This window comes from Lissotriton vulgaris, chromosome 1_1 (genome assembly GCF_964263255.1).
Source record: "Lissotriton vulgaris chromosome 1_1, aLisVul1.2, whole genome shotgun sequence".
Lineage (NCBI taxonomy): Eukaryota > Metazoa > Chordata > Amphibia > Caudata > Salamandridae > Lissotriton > Lissotriton vulgaris.
This window is the reverse complement of record NC_141685.1, coordinates 763,495,784-763,518,927: the sequence shown is the minus strand read 5'-3', so window position 1 is coordinate 763,518,927 and position 23,144 is coordinate 763,495,784. Positions and strand designations below refer to the sequence as shown.

Here is a 23,144-nt window from a genome sequence, read left to right as displayed (position 1 = left end):
CCCCATGCCGACCAGTGAAATGCGTAACAATACACAAATAGTGTCCAGGTTCCAGTCCTTTTATATGGTGCCTTATATGCAACCTTGGATGTCCCTGGTGGTGAATCCTCTGCATATCTGGATGATCCCTTTAGCCCTCTTTCAGCCCAGGGCTCTGACTATCTGGAGAAACCCATCTGGATTGTGGTGATCTCTGCTATCGCCCACCTAAAAGTTGTGGAATTCCCTGAGACAGATGGCTTCTCGTCCCTCTTTTGCATGGTTTTCTGCCAGGAACTGGCCCCAGTACTTACACACCTTTACAATACCCTTACAGATACTGGCATCCTCACTGATTCTATGCTTGAGGCTTCCATATCAGTTATCCTGAAGCTCGGCAAAAATCCTGCCCTGTGCAGATCTTACAAGCCTATCTCTCTTTTGAATATAGGTGCAAAACTTTCTACCAGTAATTTGGCCCTCGCCTCAAACCCCTCATGCCTGGTTTGGTAGCCCCGGGCCAGGCAGACTTCATTCCTACTCGCCAAACGCATCATGCACCTATTGGATAAAATTCACAGGTCCCAGAAGGAAGCTCTTTTGCTATCCATCGACACTGAGAAGGCGTTCAATAGAGTTAATTGGTGATACTTGTTTGAAACTCTGAAGCGCTTTGGATTTGGCGACAAATTCTGTAAATGGATCTGTTCTCTATAGTGCTCCGAGGTCAGCCGTAATAGTCAAGGAGATACACTCCCAGCCTTTTCCTATCCAGCGAAAACTCAACAGGGCTGTCGACCCCACCTACCCCCCACCCCCCACCCATCACCCTAGCATACGAGATGAGAGCCAATCCCTCAATCTCCAGTATCCCCTTTGGCAGTGAACCATATCATCTGCTTGCATGTAGGTGACTTGATACTCTCTGTAGCTAACCTGATGTCAGCCCTACCTGACCTTGTGACTGAACTCCAGGTATTTGGTAACGAATCTGGGTTTAAGGTAAACATGCAGAAATCTCAAGTTCTAAAGCTCTTTGTTGCCCCACCCCATGAGGCGCATCTGCACTCCCTGTTCCCCTTTGAGTGGGCAAAGGATGGTATTCCCATCTCTGTATCAAACTAGCGCACTGGATTTCTGAGACACTATCACTTAATTATTCGCTCTTGCTTCCCAAACAGTTCATGATTTTAACAAGTGGTGCCATCTTTGCCTCTCTTGGCTAGGCAGAATCTCGGCTGTAAGAATTGCTATCTTACCGTGCATTCGCTATCTCTTCCAGGCCCTCCCTCTGACCCTTCACCACGCACTGCGCTCCCTGAAACTTGAAATTAATACATTTATTTGGGACGGGAAAAAGCCCCGTCTCCAGAAACACCACTGCTATCGATCAACACATGAAGGTGGCCTAGCTTTCCCCATTTTAACATACTATCTCCATGCTTCCCAACGTTGCATTTTAGTGGAATGGAGCCGTCCCTCTCTGAGAAACATTGGTGCTTTATGGACCAGGCATTAGTGGGCTCTTACATATGGAAGGAACCCTGGCTCGCTGTTCAGCTCTGAGCATGGGGTCTCTACTCTTCCCCAGTTAGTAGCTCAGTTTTCAAGGTGTAGGATCCTGTAGCGACCAGATCAGGTTTGACCACCTTTCCTTCCCCCATGACCCCAGTACTATCCAACCCAGACTTTAGCCCAAGATTTCCAATGGGGAATTTCAGACGTTGGCCGCAGGATGGTTGCAAGCACATTAATAGCCTATTCGATGCCAGGGGATTATCCCCTTTGAGCAGTTAAAGTATAACACTGTGTTGAAGGAAGGTGGTTGCCTCCAACATCTCCAGGTACGCCACTGGGTGATGCACCCCACTAACAAACCACATGCAGGGAGCTCCTAGATTAGACGCTTATTTTTTTTTAAGGATGATGCATTTTTTTAAAGGGTACCCCTTTTGAAAAATGTATCATCCTTAAAAAACATAAGCGTCTAATCTCGGAGCGCCATGTCCTGTTTGGGAGGGGAAGGCAATGCAATATCAACTACATCTCCAGGTCGGTCTAGATGGGAGGCGAAGCTTGGTAATATGTACTTGACAACATAGATGTACATTCCACACGTCTATACCGTGGTTCCCGGCTTACACTATCCTGGGACTCCCTAACCCTTTGACGTACCCGCTCCGATCCTTGAGAGGGAGGCAGGTGGCCCTTGCCCTGGGAGCTGCACATAAGGTAATTCTTTCCTTGTGGGGTACCGCCCAGATTCCTGACCACAGTGCCTTGCTCCACAAGCTTTCCTTTATCTTGATTATATAGAAATTATCGTTCGCCATCGAGTAGACGCATGAAACCTCTTCCACCTTGTGGGAACCATTCATCCACATTTTCCCCTCTACATTTAACAAGCTCACCTGTCCAACCTACCTTAAGTTACTCCGGCTACTTCCAGAGCCTACGTCTCCTAACCCCACAGCCACAATCTAGTCTCGTAGCCCTCCTTTACATTAACGCACTTAGTGCAGATTTTTAGCTTTCCACGACCACAGGCCTCTATGCCACATTGTAAGAAGCAACTGAAGGAAGGGTGACTGATTTCAGTTTATACATGTTCGTTTTGGGGGATTTTTTTGTTGATGTCGCAGAGGCCGCCGCACCCACCCGCAGGGCGGGGGAGGCTCAAGGGCCGGCGCCATAACCCACGCGGTGCCAACAGGGGGATGGAACTGGTCCTGGGCGCCCCGAAGCGGCCAGGACCAGCGGAAACTGGGTGCGCACCAGCCACCCCGACAGGAAGTGACCTGGTGACCTTGGCGCCCATGGGGGGCGACCAATGGCCAACCTTGCTACCTTTGAACCCCCCAATCAAAGGGGGTTCACCTGAAGCCCTTAGGGGGCTCAAGGGGATTTAAGCACCGCCGCTCCCCAACCAGAAGCACAACGTCTTCGAAGGAGCTGGGAGAGCGGCGCGACAACGACATCGTTTGAAGCCCACCCACCCACACCTGAGGAACAGCAGAGTCGCAGTGCTGGACAGTGGGGAAGGCGTTGGCGGAAATCCTACAATCGTTGGCTAACCAAACACACCGGTGGGCGGTGTGTAGGAGGAGGGCCACTCACTTTTCAATGCCGCACGGCAGGGTGACGTGGCCGCACAAAGGAGGGGAGGAAAAGACGGAGACGGCGCTCGCGGCCCAGACCCGGCCGGACGGCAGGGCGCAAATGGTAGCGAGCTGGGGACCTAACTCCAGGCAAAGAAGCTCCCCTCCATGACACCCAAAAAGGGGGTGTGGCCAACCAACTACCGGAACACCAAGAAACTGATTAAGAACTGGTTGTACACAAGTGCCATTTACGAACTGATGGGTGCACGAGAGACAGACACCTGTACCAGGGGAGGGTGTCATAAACTGTAATGTGATGTGCATGATTTATGGTTAAAGTTCGCAAATGAAGATTGTACAACCAGTAGGTTATTAATATTGTTATTAATAATCATTATTGATATTAATAAATCTGCGGCCAACAATGACCATCACCAAGAACTGAGATTGTTGGCTGACATTATTTGCTAGAATTGTTGGGGGAGATGGAGGATGTATGCAGATGCCGACCGGCAAGTAAGTATAGACGGTTGACCCACTGAGTAGGCACATGCGAGGGTTATCTACAGATACTACTGACCCAGATGGGAGTGGGCTGTCCTGAATAAAATATAATGCAACTGCTTTAGCAGCCGGCTCTCTGGAGGGTAGGCGATTGCTTTGTATGTATGACTCTGGGTGGCTTACGTGACTGAACTATTTCAACTTCCTAGTATACGCTGCCGGCCCATGGAGTTGTAGGCAAATGGATGTGTTCGCTTAAGTTCTGACAAAGCATTTATGCTGCCGGCCCACTGGGTTGTGGGCGGCCAGCTGTGTGTGTTTTACTTTTTGCTGAGGCTTTTCTTAATAAACAGAACTGATTCATAAAAAAAGGAAAATCAAACTGCATCAACATTTGATTACACCTTTGAACTTAGGAGCAGGCTAGACTTCTTCTACCCGTTCCGGCACATTGCCACATCAAACCGCTAACCATCCGAATGCCTAAGACAGGTTATTCAACGTAGCCACTATTTTAAGGCTTTTGCATCCAACCACAATTGCAAGATTGCATTCCAGGTAATCGATTCATCAGAGAGGGATACTTCCTGCCTCTGGGCAAGTGACTGTCTTCTTAAAGTAGCACCAGTGAGCAAAACGTTTCTATTTATTAATGTCTTGAATCGTGCCTCAAGTTTCCCCCTCTATACTCTCTGGTTGGATGTATGCCGTATGTAATGTGTTAAAAAATAAAATATTAGGCTGTCAAAACTGCTGTATTATTTCACACACGATGAAACAATTGGCACTATTTAAACTGTTTTTCTAGTCACTGGACCTGGGTGAAATTTCCACCTAACCAACAGGCAGGTTCTTTGTAGTAAGGTAGAATTATAGCAGAGATGGCTCAATGTCATTGTGGCTCTGACCTGGCCTTACTGGACTCGCCGAGGTCCCAGTCTATTGGTAAGCGCAAAGCTTTTCCAATCCATTCTTGGCAAATGATTCCCACACGCTGCTCTTTTTAGCTAGGCCCGGTCCTGTCTGAAAGCTTTCGTGGAACGGACTGAGAGTGGGCATGTCGAGAGAGCCTGACTTCTCTCTTAAAGGGGGTTCTTCGGGGTGGAGACGAGAGCAGAGCTGGGCGCTGCCCTCTCTTTGAACACGCTGGTGCAATGGGTCGTTGAGGGAGGGGGAGAGCGAGCCAGGTTGGTTAGCCCCTGAGGTGAGGTACGGTTAGGTTTCCTCGCCGAGGGTTGCAGCTGCCATGCCCCCTATGAAAGGGCCCATTGTCCGCGTGAAGCGAGCCGGCTCCGCCGGAGCTGGCAGGAAGCTGACGCGCTCTGCTCGAGAATGAGTTCGAGGCGTTTGCCGGGCGGAGCTCAGCCCCCATTACTGCTGCGACGCCAGAGGCTCAGGAGTCGGAGTGGAATCGGAGACTACACTGCGTCTAGGCCCATCCACGGGCCTTCTGTGGAGAGGATCCGATCGCGTGTAGTACTTTAATCGAACGAGGGTAAAATCCAGCCCCGGAATAACTCCGAGGCCTGCGCTGCCCGCTCAGGAAAGGACAGTCGGATGCAGCCCCTGGAAGGGCAGGGCCAGATTTTCTGTTCAACCCACCCGACCCATCTTGGAGCTCGTAGCATCGCGATCTAAATTCTCCGTTTTCTTGAACATATTGTTGCTAAAGCAGTCTGGATTGTGCACCTGTGCTGAGGTGCTTGGCGTTGGTGCATTAAGCTCCCATATCACTTGCCTCTTTCAGAGTTATCGGGGGTTTCGACGCCCCCCCCCCCCCCCCCCCGAGCCCCGGACCGATGAGCGTCTTGGGCCTTCAGTTCCAGGTGAAGATGATGTACTGGAAGCTGAAGCTGTGGCAGCTGACCTGGAAGTCCCTCTTGCCGGCGCGAGCTCGTTGGAAAGGTAGGGCATCTTCTGGGGCTGCGCCATGGGGACAGAGCTCGGAGTAGGTGCCCTGTGCACTCTGTCATCATGGTCACAAGTTAGGGAGATATTTAAAAGGACGCTTGGAATTTGGGGCTCTGAAATTGTGATTGGACTGTGGCTCTAATGAGCTCAAAGTGTTAACTTCTGCGCTCCCGCTGCCATATTTATATTCTATTTTGTAGAGGAACCACAACCTGTGCCATAGCTGTTTTTTTTTTTTTTTTATTAACGTGTGCTTTCAGGGAACCCATTGCATGGCGCTTCTGCACATATCCTAAACATGTCCTCTTTGTTATCTGCACTTTCAACTCTCTTTATCCCCTTCCCCACCGGAATTTGAGGCAACAATATAAGCAATTGGTTCTCTTTGCAATCTTATTTCTCTCCCCATCATTGCACACATTTTTTTCTTCAGGTATTTTCTTGTTGGTCGGTTTGGTAAAATCCTGGCATTAAGCACAGACAAGACGCTGGAATCTCTGGTATTGGTGGGTGGGGAGGAGAGGGAAGAGGGATACCCTCACTATACCTTTGTTTATGGCCTTCAGTGGCACATAAAGTGGCCCTTTTTGTTTTGGTATCAGAGAGCTGAAGACCATAATAACGAGACTCATACCAAGAAAACCATAGCCTTTTTAACTCTGAGAGGGGAGATTGCAATGTGACATTAAGAGGAGCAATTTGTCTAGAGATGGAGCATGCGATTTTGAGTTCCTGCCTCACAAAAACAAAGAAGCAATGGTACCATAAATCAGAAATGAAGTAAAAACTGTGCAGTGTTTATCAATAAAGTAGTGGTCTTGGTTATGGAACTTAATTCACATTGATCTCCTTTGAGTATTGCCATTAGAGATTGTGTCTTTATTTAAAATGTCTAGATACTGCATCCAATGGCTAACTTGGAAAGCGGATATATGTGAGTGAAAGGATCGATTGCCCTTTCAAAATAATGGAACGCTTTGCATTTTCTGTGCCACATTGACAGTAAAACCATATAAAATCTAGGTAGGAGGAAAGATAGAATTGTATGTTTTTGCAGGCCAACTACTGGCACTCTGGGTACTGAGTAGGCTCCATCCTACTTAGGACGCAGATCCGTTGGAAAAGATTTGAGTGTGCAAGTCTGAGTGCCTAGGTGGATATCTTTTGTTTTTTCCCCCTTCCAAACAGTGAAACACATTTTAAACAAGCTTTGCTAATTGCTTGTTGGTGCGAGCTATGCTTTTGTTGAAATTTCTGTCCAAATGTACCAGCTTTTGGCGAAGCTGTGCACTCTCTTGACTGTTTGCCAAATAATCCCTGTCTTGGGTGTCTTGAAGCACGTTTTGGTGCAGAAAAAAAAGCTGTGAGTCCTTGCTTAGCTAATTCCCCGTTTTTAGGTTCCTCCACGTTGTGAGGATGCTAACCTTCTCGGTGGCGATTTTGATTATGCTCTCTTCTTCGGGGGGTTGTCACATCGCTAACATCGGTGGTCATTGTCGAGCAAACTCCGCCTAGGAGGGAACTTCACAAGAAGAGAGGCGAAGAAGTGTTTGGCCTGCCCGTCTCACACAGTGTGGCAGTGCCTGTACCCCCAGGGTCCTACGACTTTTCCTGTCATACAATGGGTGCTCCTTTCACCTGCTTCTAATGCATAGACCAGTCGTTCGCCTGGAACCTCCCTCTGAAGTACCTGTCACACCCTGTGAGCGGAGGGAGGTTCAAGTACCACGAAGTACGCGTGTCCTCTCACCCCACGCCCTGTATGTCTAACAAGGAGTACTCCTTTGTCTGTATCGTATGTCATTCGCCCCCCTCATGCGGCGCTGCTTATCCGAGTAGCAGCGGCTGTCCCCCACCCCCCTCCGCCCCATCGGTACGGCCTGTTCCACAAAGAAGCATTGCCCCGGTCACCCTGCCGGTCGGCTCACACGCTGCTCCGCTGCCTGTCCCTCGCTCAGATCTGCCTTCCACACTCGCACTGGAGCGCCTGTCGCTCCTTTTCTCTCCCTCCTTCCTCGCTCTCACCGCAGCCCTTCATGCCCACGCCTCATTGTTGCAGGCTGGCGCAGCTCGGATGCAGTCTTGTGCAGCCTCGCCCCGACTCAGCCCAGCTTCCAGTGGAGCCCCGGCTCTCAGGTGGATGGGGTGGCCTGCCGCACTGCTTTCACTCTCCACTCGTTAAAGTGCTGGTGCTCGTGACTTCTAAGGCGACCCCTTCCTGCCAGTCGCCCGGAGGACGGCCCTCAGCAGGGCTCAGCCCATGGCTTGCTCCTGGGCCGCAACGCAGGACAGCCTGCTGTGTATTCCGCATCACCTTGCTGCAGGTACGTCGGGTGCGTCTGCACATGTTTGTGTGGTCCGGGCTGCTTTACAGACAATCCCGGCCCGCTGGTGAAACCGGAGTCTATAGAACTGTGTGACCCTCTGCTATAATCGAAGCCACGGGAGGGCACTGGCAGTGCTGGGTGTCGTTGGTAAGCATGCAGCCAGCTACGAGCGCACAATGACTCATAGTGCAGGCTGACTTGTCTCCAAATGCTTACATAGAGTAATGCCACCCCACCCACCTTCTGTTTGGCACCCTTTTTGTCGATACCAGAAATATGACAAAGCTTTTGGGGTATAGACCCTGTTGGTGGGACCTGTTCTGGCAGAGACGTGAAATGTGGGAACGGCATTGGCACATCAGTCATTTATAGGAAGCATTATAGTAACAGGACGACGATAAAAGGATGCGTGCCTGTCTCTAATGATACGACAGCCGGGATTGCTGCACTGGTATCACATATATCGACAGTTGTTTATCTGTGCAGCGCCAGAGATGCAGGGCGGTGGCTGGGCTGTGGCACTCTTCTGTGGGCATTGATGCAGCACATGTTAGCCTGTGTAGAGTAGGGCGGTGTGCGGGGCATCGACTCTGACACACAACAGATTGTGTACTTTTAAGATGTATGTATGGTGCTGTGTGGATGTGAGTACAGGAATGACATGGGATGTTGCTTTATGTTGGAAATGGGATTTACGCAGCTTGAATCATTCATTGCTGGCTAAGATTATACACCTTGGGAATGCCTGTCTCACTACCGCTGAAGCAGGTTGTTGTGCCGGTCAGGATTGATGTGCTTGTGTCCCAACAGAGTGCACGACTGCTCTGAGGTTCAATATGGTGGTGCGCCAGCAGAGAGCTGTTTCCAGCACAAAGAACTCTGCAAAGTGCTGCATGTAAGAAGTGGGTACGCGGGCAGAGTACCAGTATTGGAAGTTCAGGATAATGCCACTCTTTGGTTGAGCACCACTATCAGACAAGTGTGCCTGTGGTGTTTTATAAAGGATAGACTGTGTTTCTACTCCATCAGCCACCCGCCACCTAGGTTTTCGGACACAGTACTTATGAATCTGGATTGTCAGTTCAAAAAATAACTTTCAGTGAAGGGAGAATACTGCCTTCTTTATGAAGGTCCATTTAAAGTATTCTAGGGGTCGTAGACTTTGCAGAAGAGCCTCTTTCCTCGCCTGAGGTGGAGGTGAAGCAGAGGTCTTTTTAAGATCCAAGGGTTTGATGGTTGAGTTTATTCTGTCCAGTATCGTGGACGTATACCTGCCAGGGGCGAGCCAGGCGTTGAAGACTTCGCTGCACTCAGGAGAATGATGTAGTTTGGCATCCAAGACTGGTATTATATGAAACTTTCTTGAAGACTGACAAAGTTGTGCATTGATCGTGGCATCACCACTGGCTGTGTTTTGATCAGAAATGTAGGACAGGAATTGTTTTGAAGGTCTGAGGTTAAAAGCAGTTTATATAATTGAGGCAGCAAGTTGGACATTTGTGTCAGATAACTTATGTTTTTATTAATTTTTTAAACAACTGCTCTGCTTATATTTCAATTGTTTAGTCCTGTAAACAACCAACTTCATTATTAGTCAAGGCAGTGGTATTCAGTGTATTTTAAAGACTGAGTGTGTTATGCTGACATTGACATCTATTGATTTGAAGGCAGTGTGACTGGGCAGTGGTGGAGGTAGGCTGTGCGACTGGGCAGCGGCGGAGTAAGGCTCTGCACCTGGCTGATCCCAGGAGCTGGCTCTCAGACTGTACTATAATTATTCCTATTTTCCAGTCTGTCCTGAACTTCCTTCTGCTCTGGATTCCTATATCTGTTTCCTGAACCTCTTCCCTTCATGACACAATGCTATGTCAGCAGTATCTTCCTGGAACTCACTCTGTGCCCAGTCGAGATCAATGCCAGGGTTCATCTTGTCTAATCAAAGACTGTTGCCATTTACCTGTAAACATTCACATTGTGTTTTTCTTTTATGTAAGTACACAGCTTAGATTACCCGATTTTGAGATTATCGGCAGGGGCGCAGAGGATGATCCCCTAACCATTTTATGTGGGTTCCTTCCCTGGCGCTTGGGTACAGGTATTTGAATAATTTCACTCATTCCCTATGTCTCTTCCATCTGGTAGGAATAACATTTCTTCGAATATGCTGTTTGAGGTTTGTATTTTCTGATGCACAGGACTTCTTACACTTTAACATTCTTTTGCGTAAATGCATAGGGAAGAATGGAGAGGTTAGTGTCATGAAACGTGATCTTCAAGAGCTTATGTGGTTGCAAAGGCCTGCTGAGGGGAGGACTGTATTGATGGGTCCATTAACTCTTGTATGTTTGTTTGGATTAGTATTTGTAAAGTCCATTTTAGAGCTGCCATGCAAAAACTTAAGGCGAAAATAAGCCATATACAGAAATGACAAAATATAAAGCTCAGTCACAAGCTGCCAGAGTAGGAACACTCATCTATAAGCTATATACAGCTGATGTCAATGTCATAATCCCACAATACTTAGAAAGATCAGCTAGGCATCTGTCACTGACAACTTGGATCCCAACCACTAGGTGCCGGCTGTATGTGTCAATTGAATTACCCCTGGCAGGAAGCACAGGAAGGAGTTCAAATCAACGCCCACACCATTTGAGTTGCTCTGGATGAAGCTTTGTGTGCTGTCTGCTTGTTTATTTGCTCTAAATCGTCAAATGGTAGACTCATTTTAGACCATAGTTATTCTAAAGATTCTACTTTGGGTCCAAGTGGCTTCTGATGTGATTTACTTGATTTTGTGGATTGCCAAACAGTACTGTAAGCGTGAGACGAGCACAGTTACAAGAAAAAATGGTTTCCCATGGTCCTCTTTTAGGAGTGGACATATTTTAGAGGGACAACAGTGAGTCACAGGTAAAAGAAACAACATTATCCAAACAGTAGCCTATCATTAAAGCGATCTCTAAATTAATGTACAGGAGCTGTAGCCAAGGCCCGTTAAATGATCTGTTAAAAGGGTTTATATGGCAAGGGAAAGACAATGGTCATAGTCTTGTCGCCATTCCACTATAAAACGAAACAAAAGGGGATGATGGACGGGGCGTTTGAGAAAATCAAACACTCACCCCCAGTCCACTCATCTGGGTTTAATCCATCACCATTCTTTAGCTCACTCGGCCACCCCAGTTCAGACATGGCCATATGCAAATCAGTCTGACCCTGTGCCTCATGGGAACAGTCCAGCCCGAACTGCCAAGCCATGTCTTCCCTGGACCAGAAACAAGCATCCTGGGACCGGTTTCGGATTCATAATCCGCATCAGCCAGGCTATCTTGAATCCAGTGGCCAAGTGAGCAAGGGACTCACGTCTGAGCATACCCTGCCAACTTAGGGCAAACAAAGCGAAACAAAAGGGGATGATGGACGGAGCGTTTGAGCAAATCAAACACTCACCCCCAGTCAGGTACAGGGAAGACATGGCTTGGCAGTTCGGGCTGGACTGTTCCCATGAGGCACAGGGTCAGACTGATTTGCATATGGCCATGTCTGAACTGGGGTGGCTGAGTGAGCTAAAGAATGGTGATGGATTAAACCCAGATCAGTTGACTGGGGGTGAGTGTTTGATTTGCTCAAACGCTCCGTCCATCATCCCCTTTTGTATCGCCATTCCACTATAGGCAGTTGTCCTGCATCCAACTCTGCTCTGCCATGAGCACTCTTAACACTGACCTCAGCAAGCCCTCAGCAGGGCCGAAGGAAGCATATATAGATAAAAACATTAGGCTAACAGGGCAGATGTTTTAGGAGTTCTGCATTCTAGAGGGTACTGGTAATTATATAAAACTACCCAAGGATCCGACCCAACCATATGTCTTTATGCAAACGCCTATTAAGTACACCGTGGTCCATCCAGTCTCTAAAGCCAGAGCAAAGTTCTTCCTCACGAATATTGCTGGTTTGTTTTTCTTTCAATTGCAGTATCTTCTCCTTGGTTACACTGTTGGGGTTGGAAGTGTGACTGAAAGTCTGAGAGTGCACTATTTACTTCAGTATAGGCTGTTAGTTCAGCAGCAACACCTAGTTCGATGGCTTCTCCAGTAGATTGTGAAGGTAGAGTAGGATGAAACTTAATCAGATTCATGAGATCTGCATTTGCCTTTTTAGGTCTCGCTCTCGAAACCTATTGTTGTTGAGATGCCTCTCAAGGGAGACAGACCGGGGCACACGCCAATTTGGGTGTGTGGACGCGCTTCGCAGATGCGCTTATATACCATTAACGGCGCGCACACACAGCGCTCTCTCTCTCTCGCTCTTTCTTTCTCTCTCTCTTTCTCTTTCTCTTTCTTTCTCTCTCTTTCTCTCTCTCTCTCTCTCTCTCTCTTTCTCTCTTTCTCTCTTTCTCTCTCTTGCTCTCTCTTGCTCTCTCTTTCGCTCTCTTTCTCTCTTTCTCTCTTTCTCTCTCTTTCTCTCTCTCTCTTTCTCTCTCTCTCTCTCTCTCTCTCTCTCTCTTCTCTCTCTCTCTCTCTCTCTCTCTCTCTCTCTCTCTCTCTCTCTCTCTCTCTCTCTTTCTCTCTTTCTCTCTTTCTCTCTTTCTCTCTCTCTCTCTCTCTCTCTCTCTCTCTTCTCTCTTTCTCTCTCTCTCTCTTTCTCTTCTCTCTCTCTTCTCGAGTACTTATTAGGTAAGCAGTCTCTATAACTTTATAAACAGAAGCATTAAACTGTCACTTGCAGGCACCGTACAAGTGCAGGCTTAGCTAGTGCGTGTCCCCCCAGCCGCTGCCCCTCCCCAGGGGCGGTGGTCTCCACTGGTCCGGACACGCGCCTTACCTCTGGAAGACGTTCCACAGGAAGCTCTGGTCGGTGTCTGCGGTCGATACTGCTGCTGGTAGGCCATGCTGTAACTATATGAGCTCTCATCCAGGTACGGGCACTGCTGTGAAAGCTGCTGGGGTGTCCTGCCCAACCAGTGACTCATCTCTGCTCCACCCACAGCCTGGGCTCGCAGTCTCACTTCTGGGTACCGCCTGCTTTGCAGAGCCGACAGCAAACTGAAGCCTGGAGGTTCGATGATTGATGGCCACAGGCACATGATTACCCCGCCCACCCCTAGAGCAGAAGGCAGCCAGGTCTGTACCGTCTGTCTGGCACTGGCATCCATCACTGATTGTGGCCTACCAATGTGGGGGTGGCCAGGGCCGTCATTCGTGTAGCGTCTCAGGAGCGGCAAGCCAAGGACTGGTTGGTGCCCGATCGTGCAGCCTGCTTCTGTTGCGAAGGTTCTTTAGGTGCCAGTGTATTAGGGCAACATTAATTTAGTTTTCGAAATGTCCACTTTTCCTGATCTGCCGCTGTCAGCTGCCCCATCTCTTTCTGTCTCACTCGCTGAAACGGTGCTTCGTTCCCTTGTGAAATGGATCCAAGAAAGAAAGAAAAACTTTTGTTGGAAGTGTTTCTGACATTTTCCAAAGTGCAGCCTCGGGCTTCTTGCTCCTTGATGACCTTACTTTGATTGAGGCCACATTTCTTGCACAAGTTTGCACCACAGGCAGACAAAAAGGAACATCTGCTTGAGACTGGATCAGTGTGGCTTAAATCCTGAAATGTTTGTGGGGAGACAACTTTTCAAAAATGCTGCAAAATATACTTTTTGAAAGTTCCGGGCAGAGCACTTTGGATATCCATTAAAGTGTCTAGAAAAAAACTGGTGCCAGGTGCCTGTGGAGGAGATTCAAAACGAGTCTCATCGGCTGGTAGAAATAAACATCAGAACACCTTAATTGTAATCCCGGACTATGCATACTAAACTGAGTGAGCTCTTCTACCTCAAACCTCTTACTAGCTTATGTGGAACAGATGAAGTAGCTAGGAAAAAAGTCTATAAATGTATTCCACTGCCTGAGATCCACCCATCTGTACCCATATGTTTCAAACTCTGTCCTTCTGATCATCTTATTTGCACTTTTAGGGTTCAAAATACGAAAAATAAATAACTAAAGCATTACAGAGCATTCACAAAGTGGCCAGATTAGTTTTATTAACACCCACACACAGTATTGCCACTTTATAGAGTTCGCCAGCGAAGCACTGCTTTTTGTTTTCTCCTCTTTCTTTGAACAGCATTCTTTTCCCTGGGTGATGAAGTGCACCATTCCTGAGGTACTGCAATACCTTGTTGATGGGTGGAGGGAAACCGATTAATGTGATCCTTATCTGCTTTTTTCCTTATTTTAGTTTATAAAATGCGTACCACGGCTCTGTGTTGAGTAATGTAGTCTTTTTAAACCTTACTGCTCACGGTTCATAAGCAATGGACCGTGATACTGGTCCCTCCAGGGATCCGTAGTGGTGCTTAAAGTTTCACTAAAAAACACTCTTGATTTCTGAATAATCAGTATAAAAGTGTTATGGTAGCCATGTTGTTCTACTTACATTTCACATGCTTTACTTAATCTTGCATCCATATGAGGGTTTGCTTTTATCCAGGAAGGTACTTTCTTTTCCAGGCAGCATATCACTCTTGTGTATAATTAGAATTGAGCCGCATCCAGGTATATGTAGAAGGGCACAACTGGGTTGTAGCTGAAGGCAGTGTGGGTGTCTCAGTGGGATAGTATGGCGTTCATTGGGGGATGTGGCACTACGCCAGAGCTGCCGAATTTGGTTCTGGGGAACCAGGTTCAGCCTTCATGAACAGTCCACCAGACAACTATCCTGAGGGAGCACATTCCCATGGTAGACCTTAGAAGCCCCAGCTAGACCTTTGGAAGCCCAGGCCCAGCCCCACAGCACAGCCCGACGGCGGCACGTGACATAAGTGAGACATAAGTGTTTGTGGTAATATCAGGGAAATCCATAGCAAAAGTTGGCCCACCAGACCATAAAATGGGCCCTCAAAACAGAAAACACGTCTGCATACCGATTTTTCAGACCAGTCCTTCTGGCACTGCTAGATGCACTGTAGGCCAGCCTCCCTGGAAAATGGTAAACAAGAATTGATGCAATTGTATTTAGTGATCATGTAAAACCTAATAGTGATTGTATGTAGGTTTAAGACAACTGTTGAGGGGTAAAGAGCGTATGGTACACACGAGAAAACTGGCTCTCTTGCATTGTAAATGCTTCATGTTATTTCAAAACATAAACTACTTCAAGCTTTTATCAGTTTACAAAGCACTTGGAAGGGTCATGTCAGTGTCCAGGATCTACTCTGGGGAAACTAAAATAATGAATTCCACAACAATGAGATTTGTTATGGTTTTAACCTTTGGCCAAGGGCTGATACATGCATGCATGAGAGATAGTGTAATTCTTCTAAGAAGAACACTATATTGTCGCATTAAACTGGTGTAAGACTAGAAATATCCACTGCAAATGGTCGAGAAATGTCCATTGCAAATGTTTTTGTGCCTGGTTTTCCACTTTTCACTTATTACAGTATGAGCCCTTAAACTGCTCATTTCCGATTATGCTCGTGAACTTTTCTCCTAGCACTACCTAGAGGAAATTATGGGGGCAAAAGTGTGCAGAATCGCTCCCCAAAAAGTTGTTCACATGTTATTCCCCAATATATACAGCAGACATTTTGTCTAGTTTAAAAAAATGCCCAAGTATCTTGTGTGAATGGTACTTATTCTGTAATGTTTTTGCTTCGGTTATTACTAGACAACTTGAAATAAGTCCCTAATGGTTATTTACATTTATCTAATAATAACATACATATAACTGTGTTGTGGATAGTGCATATTTACAGTGGTGTGATTAATGGGGAATAGTTTGAGAATGCTAATTGTGCAAGTTTTACTCGCTCATTTCCTTCTCACATACTGATTAGTCCCAGCAGTGACTGCCAAGATAAACCTGTTGGTGATATAGAATGTATATTTGTCCTTAAAATTGTTTCTGATGACAATTTGTGCATAATTTGAGACTTGCTAATTTGGGCTGGTTTTTGGGCTGAAGTAGTCTTATTGGGCTTGTTTTGGGCTTATATTTGAGCGGCTTTGGGCTTGGGACGGGTCTAAAAATCTGGCAACACTGGTTAGTTCCAGGAGCGCCAAGCAGAGGCCTACTCTGGGACTTTCGACTATCATTCGTCATCATTAGACCGAAAAACATGAACTTTTGGGAGACCCCAGGCCTGCCAAGACCACCGCACATCATTAGTTCGCCAGTTGTCCTCGCCGATCTCTGGCACCGCTTTAATATGGCCGCCGTAATACCAGCGTTATGGTAAAGTTACGAACATGCTGAGTCCTTCTTCTGATTTCTTAATTACACCATTCGATGGTTCTTCATAAACGACGCAAGGTCTACGTAATGGAGCAGTCTTATGAAATCCCCTGTCTCTCAAAAGCAATACCCAAACCCTGATTCATCTGTCTCAACCCAAAAAGATACAACTCGTGGTTACAGCGTGTTGCATCACTGATATTGCACAGACCATCGGAATAAAGCAATTTGTTCTTATACCAAACTCCCACACATCTAAAATTAACTGCGAAGGCTTCAATACAAGTTGAGTGTTACAGCCCATTCGGTTTTGGTATTAAGTATCGTAAGGAATGGAAAGCCGCAACCAGTAACAAATTACATGTAACAAATGACACGTAAAAATAATTGGCGTTCTCTCTTTCGGAAACCTATCTGTAAAGAGCCTCATTCATAATTACGTCCATGTTTCTATTTCTATGTCACTTCAAGGCAGGTACGGTCTCGTTGGTCGCTCACGCGCTCGACTGCGCGTGCCCAGAAGTTCGAGTCCGGGACCCTGGGGAATCCACCACAATGCTTGGTATCAACCTGCTGTAGGTAAACCGCAGAAGTTTTGTTTGGAAGCGGTTACGTTATTAAACAGGTACTCCATTCTGTATGTTAAGCCTATGACCGAGTGTCTGTTCTCTGCGATTTCTAAGCCTTCTCGCGAGCTGAGATCCCGTAATATTGCATTTGCAAAAACTAGGCGGCGAATAAAGCAAGTCAGTGGGAGGTCGCCCATTTTAGGTCTCGCCTGGATGTAAGTTTTCTTGTGCTGCCACCCTTGGGTGAAGCACAGAGGCGCTCTATGACTAGGCTCATCAATGTGGGTTCTCACAACAAACAGACGTAGGTACTCACTACCTCCGGCTGGTTTCTCGTCCCACCTCATCTCTTCCTTCGGTAGAAGCAGGAACCAGGGGCTGGGCCGGGCTTCTCTGCAGGCTACAGCGCCTCTACTTCTGTTAGGCTCCGTGGAGCAGACAGACCCGACCCGGAGCTATGAGCACTAACTGCCAAGGAGCCCCTGCACCCTGAGAAATAGACCTGCGCATCTGTGTTACTATTCTTGTAATAAATCCTTCATCACAATTTAGCTGGTGTCTTCGAGTCCTTCCCACAACAATCTGGGCACCAAGGAGCCCCTGTACCCCGAAAGTTACACCTCTGCAAGAAGTCCCTGTAACATACAGACAGGTACGCCGTTGCCAGGAAGAACAGGTAAGGCTTGCCTGTGTAAGGATTTGCGCTTATTTTAAGTCCTAAAAACGGTTACTTTACTGTTTCTTAAACTACAACACTTTAAACAGGAAAGCAGCTATGTACCGTACAGCGAGGTTATGCTTTGTGGCGCTATATACACACACTGATAAAGTAATTAACATCCGGATCATATCTACTTACTTTCTGTAACTGATCTCGGTATACTATCAGCATGTGGTCTCAGAGCTGGAATAGAATAGGGGTGCTACATGTACACTGGGCGCTGTATATAATGGAATGGCGGGGTGGGGTGAGTTTGGAAGGAGGTGCATTGGAAAAGCAGCCTGTTGTCTCAGAGCTGCAGGTGCACTAGGGGAGCTGTATGTGGTGGAATGGCAGGGGTGGTGAAGTTAGAAAGGAGGTTCCTCAAGAGCAGCGCGTTGTCTCAGAGCTGCAGGTACACTGGGGGAGCTCTATCTGATTGGATGGCGGGGTGGGGTACGTTTGGAAGAAGGTGCATTGGAGGAGCAGCTGTGTGGGTGCCAATTTGCACGTAGACTGGGGAAGCTGTGTGATGGAATGGCGGGGCTGGTGTAAGTTAGGAAGGAGGTGCATTGGAGAAGCAGCGTGTGGTCTCAGAGCTTCAGGTAGCCTGGGGGAATTGTATTTCATCTAGGTGGAATGGAGGGCGTGGTGTAAGTTAAGAGTGAGGTTCATTGGAAGAGCAGCGTATGGGTTCACAGCTGCAGGTACACTTGGGGAGCTGTGTAAAATGGAACGGCAGGGGTGTACGTTATGGAAGGAGGTGCATTAGAAGAACAGTGTGTGGTGTCAGAGCTGGAATCAAATGGGGGGGGCTGCAGTCCAGGATTGAGATGCACTGGGAGAGCTGTGTGTGGGTCTTTGTGGCACGGCAGGAATGGCGCAGATCAGGATTCAGTCACACTGGCAGAGCTGTGAATTAGCCTCACAAGTACAATAGCAAGGCTCATGATTGAGGGGCACTGGCAGAGCACGCAGTGGGTCTTAAGCACTATTCTTGTTTCATTACTGGAATTGTAGGAGTGTTGCAACAGTGGAATCAAGTGCTCGTTCCAGTATAAAAATAGGGTAAGGTTGAGGCGCACTGGCGGAGCTCTACATGTCTCTCTCCTGCAATGGTATTGAGCTACTGGCATTGTAAATAACAAACCTTTCATCTATGTGTTGGTTTTGAAAACCGATAAATAAAAAGACATTGCCATTTACAATGGCAGTAGCTTAAAATTTGGCAAATGCGAGACCTATTGCATTGCAAATGCTTGTTATGTCTTGGCTAGACTGTGCATGCGCGGTCTCAAAGAGACAAGTTGTGTTCAATTGGTGGGCTTCAGCCCCCCTATAGACTTACCAATTGCTGGCTCCTTTGTTGCTCTCATATCCTTTGTCCCCATTTGTCCATGGCATGCATGGGTCAATCCTTTCCTTGCGTTTATCCCTCCCTGGGAGCAGGAAGCAAGTATTTGTGTCCATCCACTGCTCCATTTTAGGAGCTACACTTTTAGGTCTCGGCTAAGCGCGCGGAAGCGCGTTCTCGCCGAGAACCTATTGTCGCCGTGTCTGCTTCCCAGGAGACCATCCTGGCCGCGCGCGTCGCCTTGGAGGCGATTTGAAACTGGGACGCGCCGCGCTCGCCGTGGCTGTCTCCTGGCAAGCGCAAACATACACAGGCACACCTCCCCATGCACGCATGCGCACACACACACGTGCCCACATACACGCACATGCACGCACACAGACACCCCCCACCCCCGCCGTCGCACACAGAGACACACACACACACAGGAGCGCACATACACTCACACATACAGACACCCCCGCCGTCGCACACATACACACACACACGGGCACTCACACGAGCACCCCCCAAGGCCCACTTACCGCCAATCCGGTGTTCTGTCGCCTCCGCGGGGCTCTCCCTCAAGCATGGGAGCCCCGCGTCACCACTGCTCCTCGGACCAGGAACTCCGTGGGCGCGGGCTTCGCGCACAAGACGGAAGTCCCGCCCCCACGCTAGGTTTCGTTTTCGAGTGCGAGCGCACATAACTTTGAGAGGAGTGCAGTAGACTTGGTGAGAAGAAACTCTGCGATATTGCACAACATATGCATTTATTATACTCTGCTAAATGGGTCTATGCTTATTGGAATATGTCAAGTGAGGCCATTTTCATTTGAATATATATTCGACGAGGCGATTTTCGTTCCAATTTCATTTTTGCTCCAGAGTACTAGTTAGGCTAGTCAGTTAGGCACTCCCTCCTAACAGCTGATGTGGCCCATAAACCATTAGTGGGATTTCCAGCAGACCAATACAGCTTTTCTTCCTTTTGAGGTTAGTACATCGAGTAATATTTAATTGAGCAATACCAGCACCTGTTACTTAGACCATTTTGACTTGTGTTAACTGCGGAAGTAAGCACAATAGAAAAATAACTTTCTGCTATCTATCATTGTTCGTATTTATTGGGCTGTTGTTTGTGGCCCAACCAATTCTGTGGAAAGAATACAAGGAGCGCTTTATTTGAAAGACGCGCCTTCTCAATTTAGGTGCAGTTCAAATAAGGGCAACTATTTTGTTTCAGTAACTCATCCTTTGACGTTTAACCTGAATAGAGTTATTTTTTTTTGTTTTACTGTTGTGTATAGCGGGAATTCGATCCTTGCACATGAGCGCCACTTATATTACTCAAGGACACATACATGTTTTGTTATGCACGGGATGATTTAGTGCATCATCAGAGCTGTGTGAATAACAGCAGCTGTGAACCCGTGCCGGAGGTGCATCATCAGAGCTGTGTGAATAATAACTGCGTCAGCCCCGTGCGTGAGGTGCATCATCAGAGCTGTGTGAATAATAACAGCTGTGAACCCGTGCCTAAGGTGCATCATCAGAGCTGTGTAAATAAAAACTGCGTCAGCCCCGTGCGTGAGGTGCATCATTAGAGCTGTGTGAATAATAACTGCGTCAGCCCCGTGCGTGAGGTGCATCATCCACATTGCTCAGGTCATCCAAATTCCTGCACTCTGTACCACACTGCTTTCAAGAACAGCATACTCTTGCGCACACTCTGACTGCTCACCAATTCAAAGTTTGCTAAAAAAGTTATGCAACGCATTGTCATTCACAATGCCAATAACTCAAACTTTAATGCTGCGAGACCTATTGCATTGTAAATGCTTGTTCTTTTTCTTTGAGCAGTCCACGAGAGCTCATGTTCTCACTGTCCGCTGTCCCCTTCCGACCACTCTCCATTAGCGTTGCCTCTTCCCCTTCCTACCCGCCCCATCTGACTCTAGCGATCAATGGGGTGTCAGATATTCTAGATCGCCCTTACATCCGAATATGGAGGAGTCCACCTCTGTATATAAGGTTCATGATTAGAGAGCTATTAATGTTTAGGCGAGAGGTAAACAGTCATAAACTTATCACTATGCATGGCTGACATCACTGTCACAAAAACTGGAATATAAATGTATGTAGCCACATATTTAATTTCAGAATAGTTTATATATATATATATATATATTATATATATATATATATATATATATATATATATATATATATATATATATATAATTTTATTTTTTTTAAAGCTATTCCTACATTTCCTAAATGCTCCTTGCCTATATACGAAGAGCTGTGCATGACTTAATTGGAGGTTTCGTCTACCCTCCCTTCGCCTGCCCCTTTCGTTTGGGCTCCTAGATTGCCTTAAAGCGGAATGACTGGAAAAAATACCAACAAAAGCCACCAACTTGCAGCAAGGACATTGCAGGTCCAATTAAAAAAGATGTTCAGGGTAATAAGCAAAAAGTAAGACGTGCCATTTCAATGCAAATAGTGTGAACGTATGAAAAAATGAAGAGAAATATACTGCATTTGCTGAATTTTTGTACGTTAATATTAAATATACCCTAAACATTCTAAAAAAAGAATTGACCATTGTCTAAACCAAAATTATCAACTCCGTTTACAATATCTGTGCTGGTTGGTGCTTCCTTTCAGTGTTTTCCTCAGAACTGAACTGATGAACATAAGAAAAATGCTGCTGAGCCTTCATCATACCTGCCTTTGAGTTGCCTTTTACCCCTTTTCTATGTTGCTGACAGCCAGACTCTGCTGTAGACCATCTTCGCTTCACAGATTAGCTTTGCTCGTTTCGGGATCTCGCTTGCAGGAACTTTGGCTCTCGTCCCTGAGAGTGAGTGCACTGTTACTTGCAGCACTTTGGACTGATGTTAATTAAGAAACATGGTTACATTATAATTGACGTTCTATTACTACTAAAAGTTGCAGTGCTTTCAAGCATTTGGGATTAAAATGAGCTTTTCTGACTTTTTTGTCCAATGTGCTTTTAAGTCACCCTGAGTCACGTACTGTTCGCCTCTTTGTTTCTCATATTTGTTTTTTTCATTAGCTTAGTTATCATTTTGCGCCTTAAAAAAGCCACATCTGTCTGTTTCAGTGTTATTCAACCAAATAGTTTCACTTGACCAATCCCTTACTCCTAAGATTTGTGTCTCCATGTTACTGTCTTTTTGCATTTAATGTTTGAGTGATGATTTACCCTGCACATGTTTCTTTTAAACCTTTGTTCTTATTTGAGTCACACACTAAATATAACATCAGTTGGCGGCAACTACTGCTAAAATAAATTCACATTGACCACGCCAATAGCTCGGGCATTGCTGAGACGTATTGTCATTGCCAATGCTTGTTTAATAACTATAATGTAGTAGAATGTCTGCAGGTGTAAGAATTTTTGCTTCTCTGCAGCTGAGCGTTTATTAGTATTGTACAATTTTGAGAAACAGTTACCCATCCAACGATGTACATTTTACTCTCCACGCATCAGCCGTTGAAAGCAAACAGGCAAAATATTTAATACCCTAAGGTGGTTTAAGAGTTACTGATCCATCTACCCGTGCTTCATTTGCTATGATACATATATAAATACGTAAAATCTTTTGAAAGAAACTTATCAAAACGTACTGTATTCACTGTGAAAAGACATTAACCTAGTTAACCGCAGAGGGCAAGACTAGATATTTAAGTCTTGGGGATTCTCACTATTATTGAAAGCCTCACCAATCACACAGCTTAATATTTCTTCTTAACCTGGGGAAAATATTTTTATATAACCCATATGTTGTGCTTTAGTAAAGATTTTCCCCAATAATTTTTTTTAACCACCATTTTTTAATTGGTACACCTCGGGAGAGGGCTTTCAAGTCCTGATGCTTTCTGCTTTTTACTTGGATATCAATTCCTCTTACAAGGATTGGTTAGTGGCGTTTAAAACTACAGTTCACCTCATTATAAGCAGCCAACGAGTTGGGATTTCGAGTGATGTCTAGTTAAATGTCACAATTACGACTCTGGGATTCAAATGTTTCCTTGAAGGTACTGAAATCACAAACCAGATGTCTCACCCCTGTTACAATCAAGGGCTCAGGCTTGCCAGGTTAGATAGGTTTTAGTTACAGGGCTGTCTAGTTATGCAGATTAGAGGGTACCTAGAGCACTGCAAGGGGGAAGATTGAGTGGACTTTTGTGTATCTAGTACTCCTGTTTCAGATGGGAATATTTTCTTAATTACAGTGAGTTAAACAGACTACTGTGGCGGCTATCTAGTTTAATATCATTCCCAAAGGTATTTGGGGGGGGGGTTAATTTTCCACAGGTTTACATAGGATGTTTCATATGTTGGGCTCGGAGATTTGTCTTATGCTCACCTTTTCTTATTTCATTAATGATTTTGAGCATAGTTCTAGGCATTCATTAGCAAAATAGTTGAGGGATGCATGTCAAGGCCTAAGATCCTGT

At 46.4% G+C, this 23,144-nt stretch overlaps 1 protein-coding gene across 3 annotated transcripts in view; it reads left to right on the top strand.

The window, feature by feature from the left end:
- ABL2 (ABL proto-oncogene 2, non-receptor tyrosine kinase) overlaps nt 1-23,144 on the top strand; it is a 403,452-nt gene that overhangs the window by 205,298 nt on the left and 175,010 nt on the right. Inside the window, exon 1 of one of the 3 annotated variants that reach the window (XM_086955807.1) lies at nt 4,980-5,489. The exons of the other annotated variants lie outside the window; for them this stretch is intronic. Within the exon in view, the coding sequence (XP_086811933.1) occupies nt 5,384-5,489 (106 nt within the window). The 5' untranslated portion in view covers nt 4,980-5,383. Of the gene's footprint in view, nt 1-4,979; nt 5,490-23,144 lie in introns of those variants that run through there. 3 annotated transcript variants of the gene reach the window in all.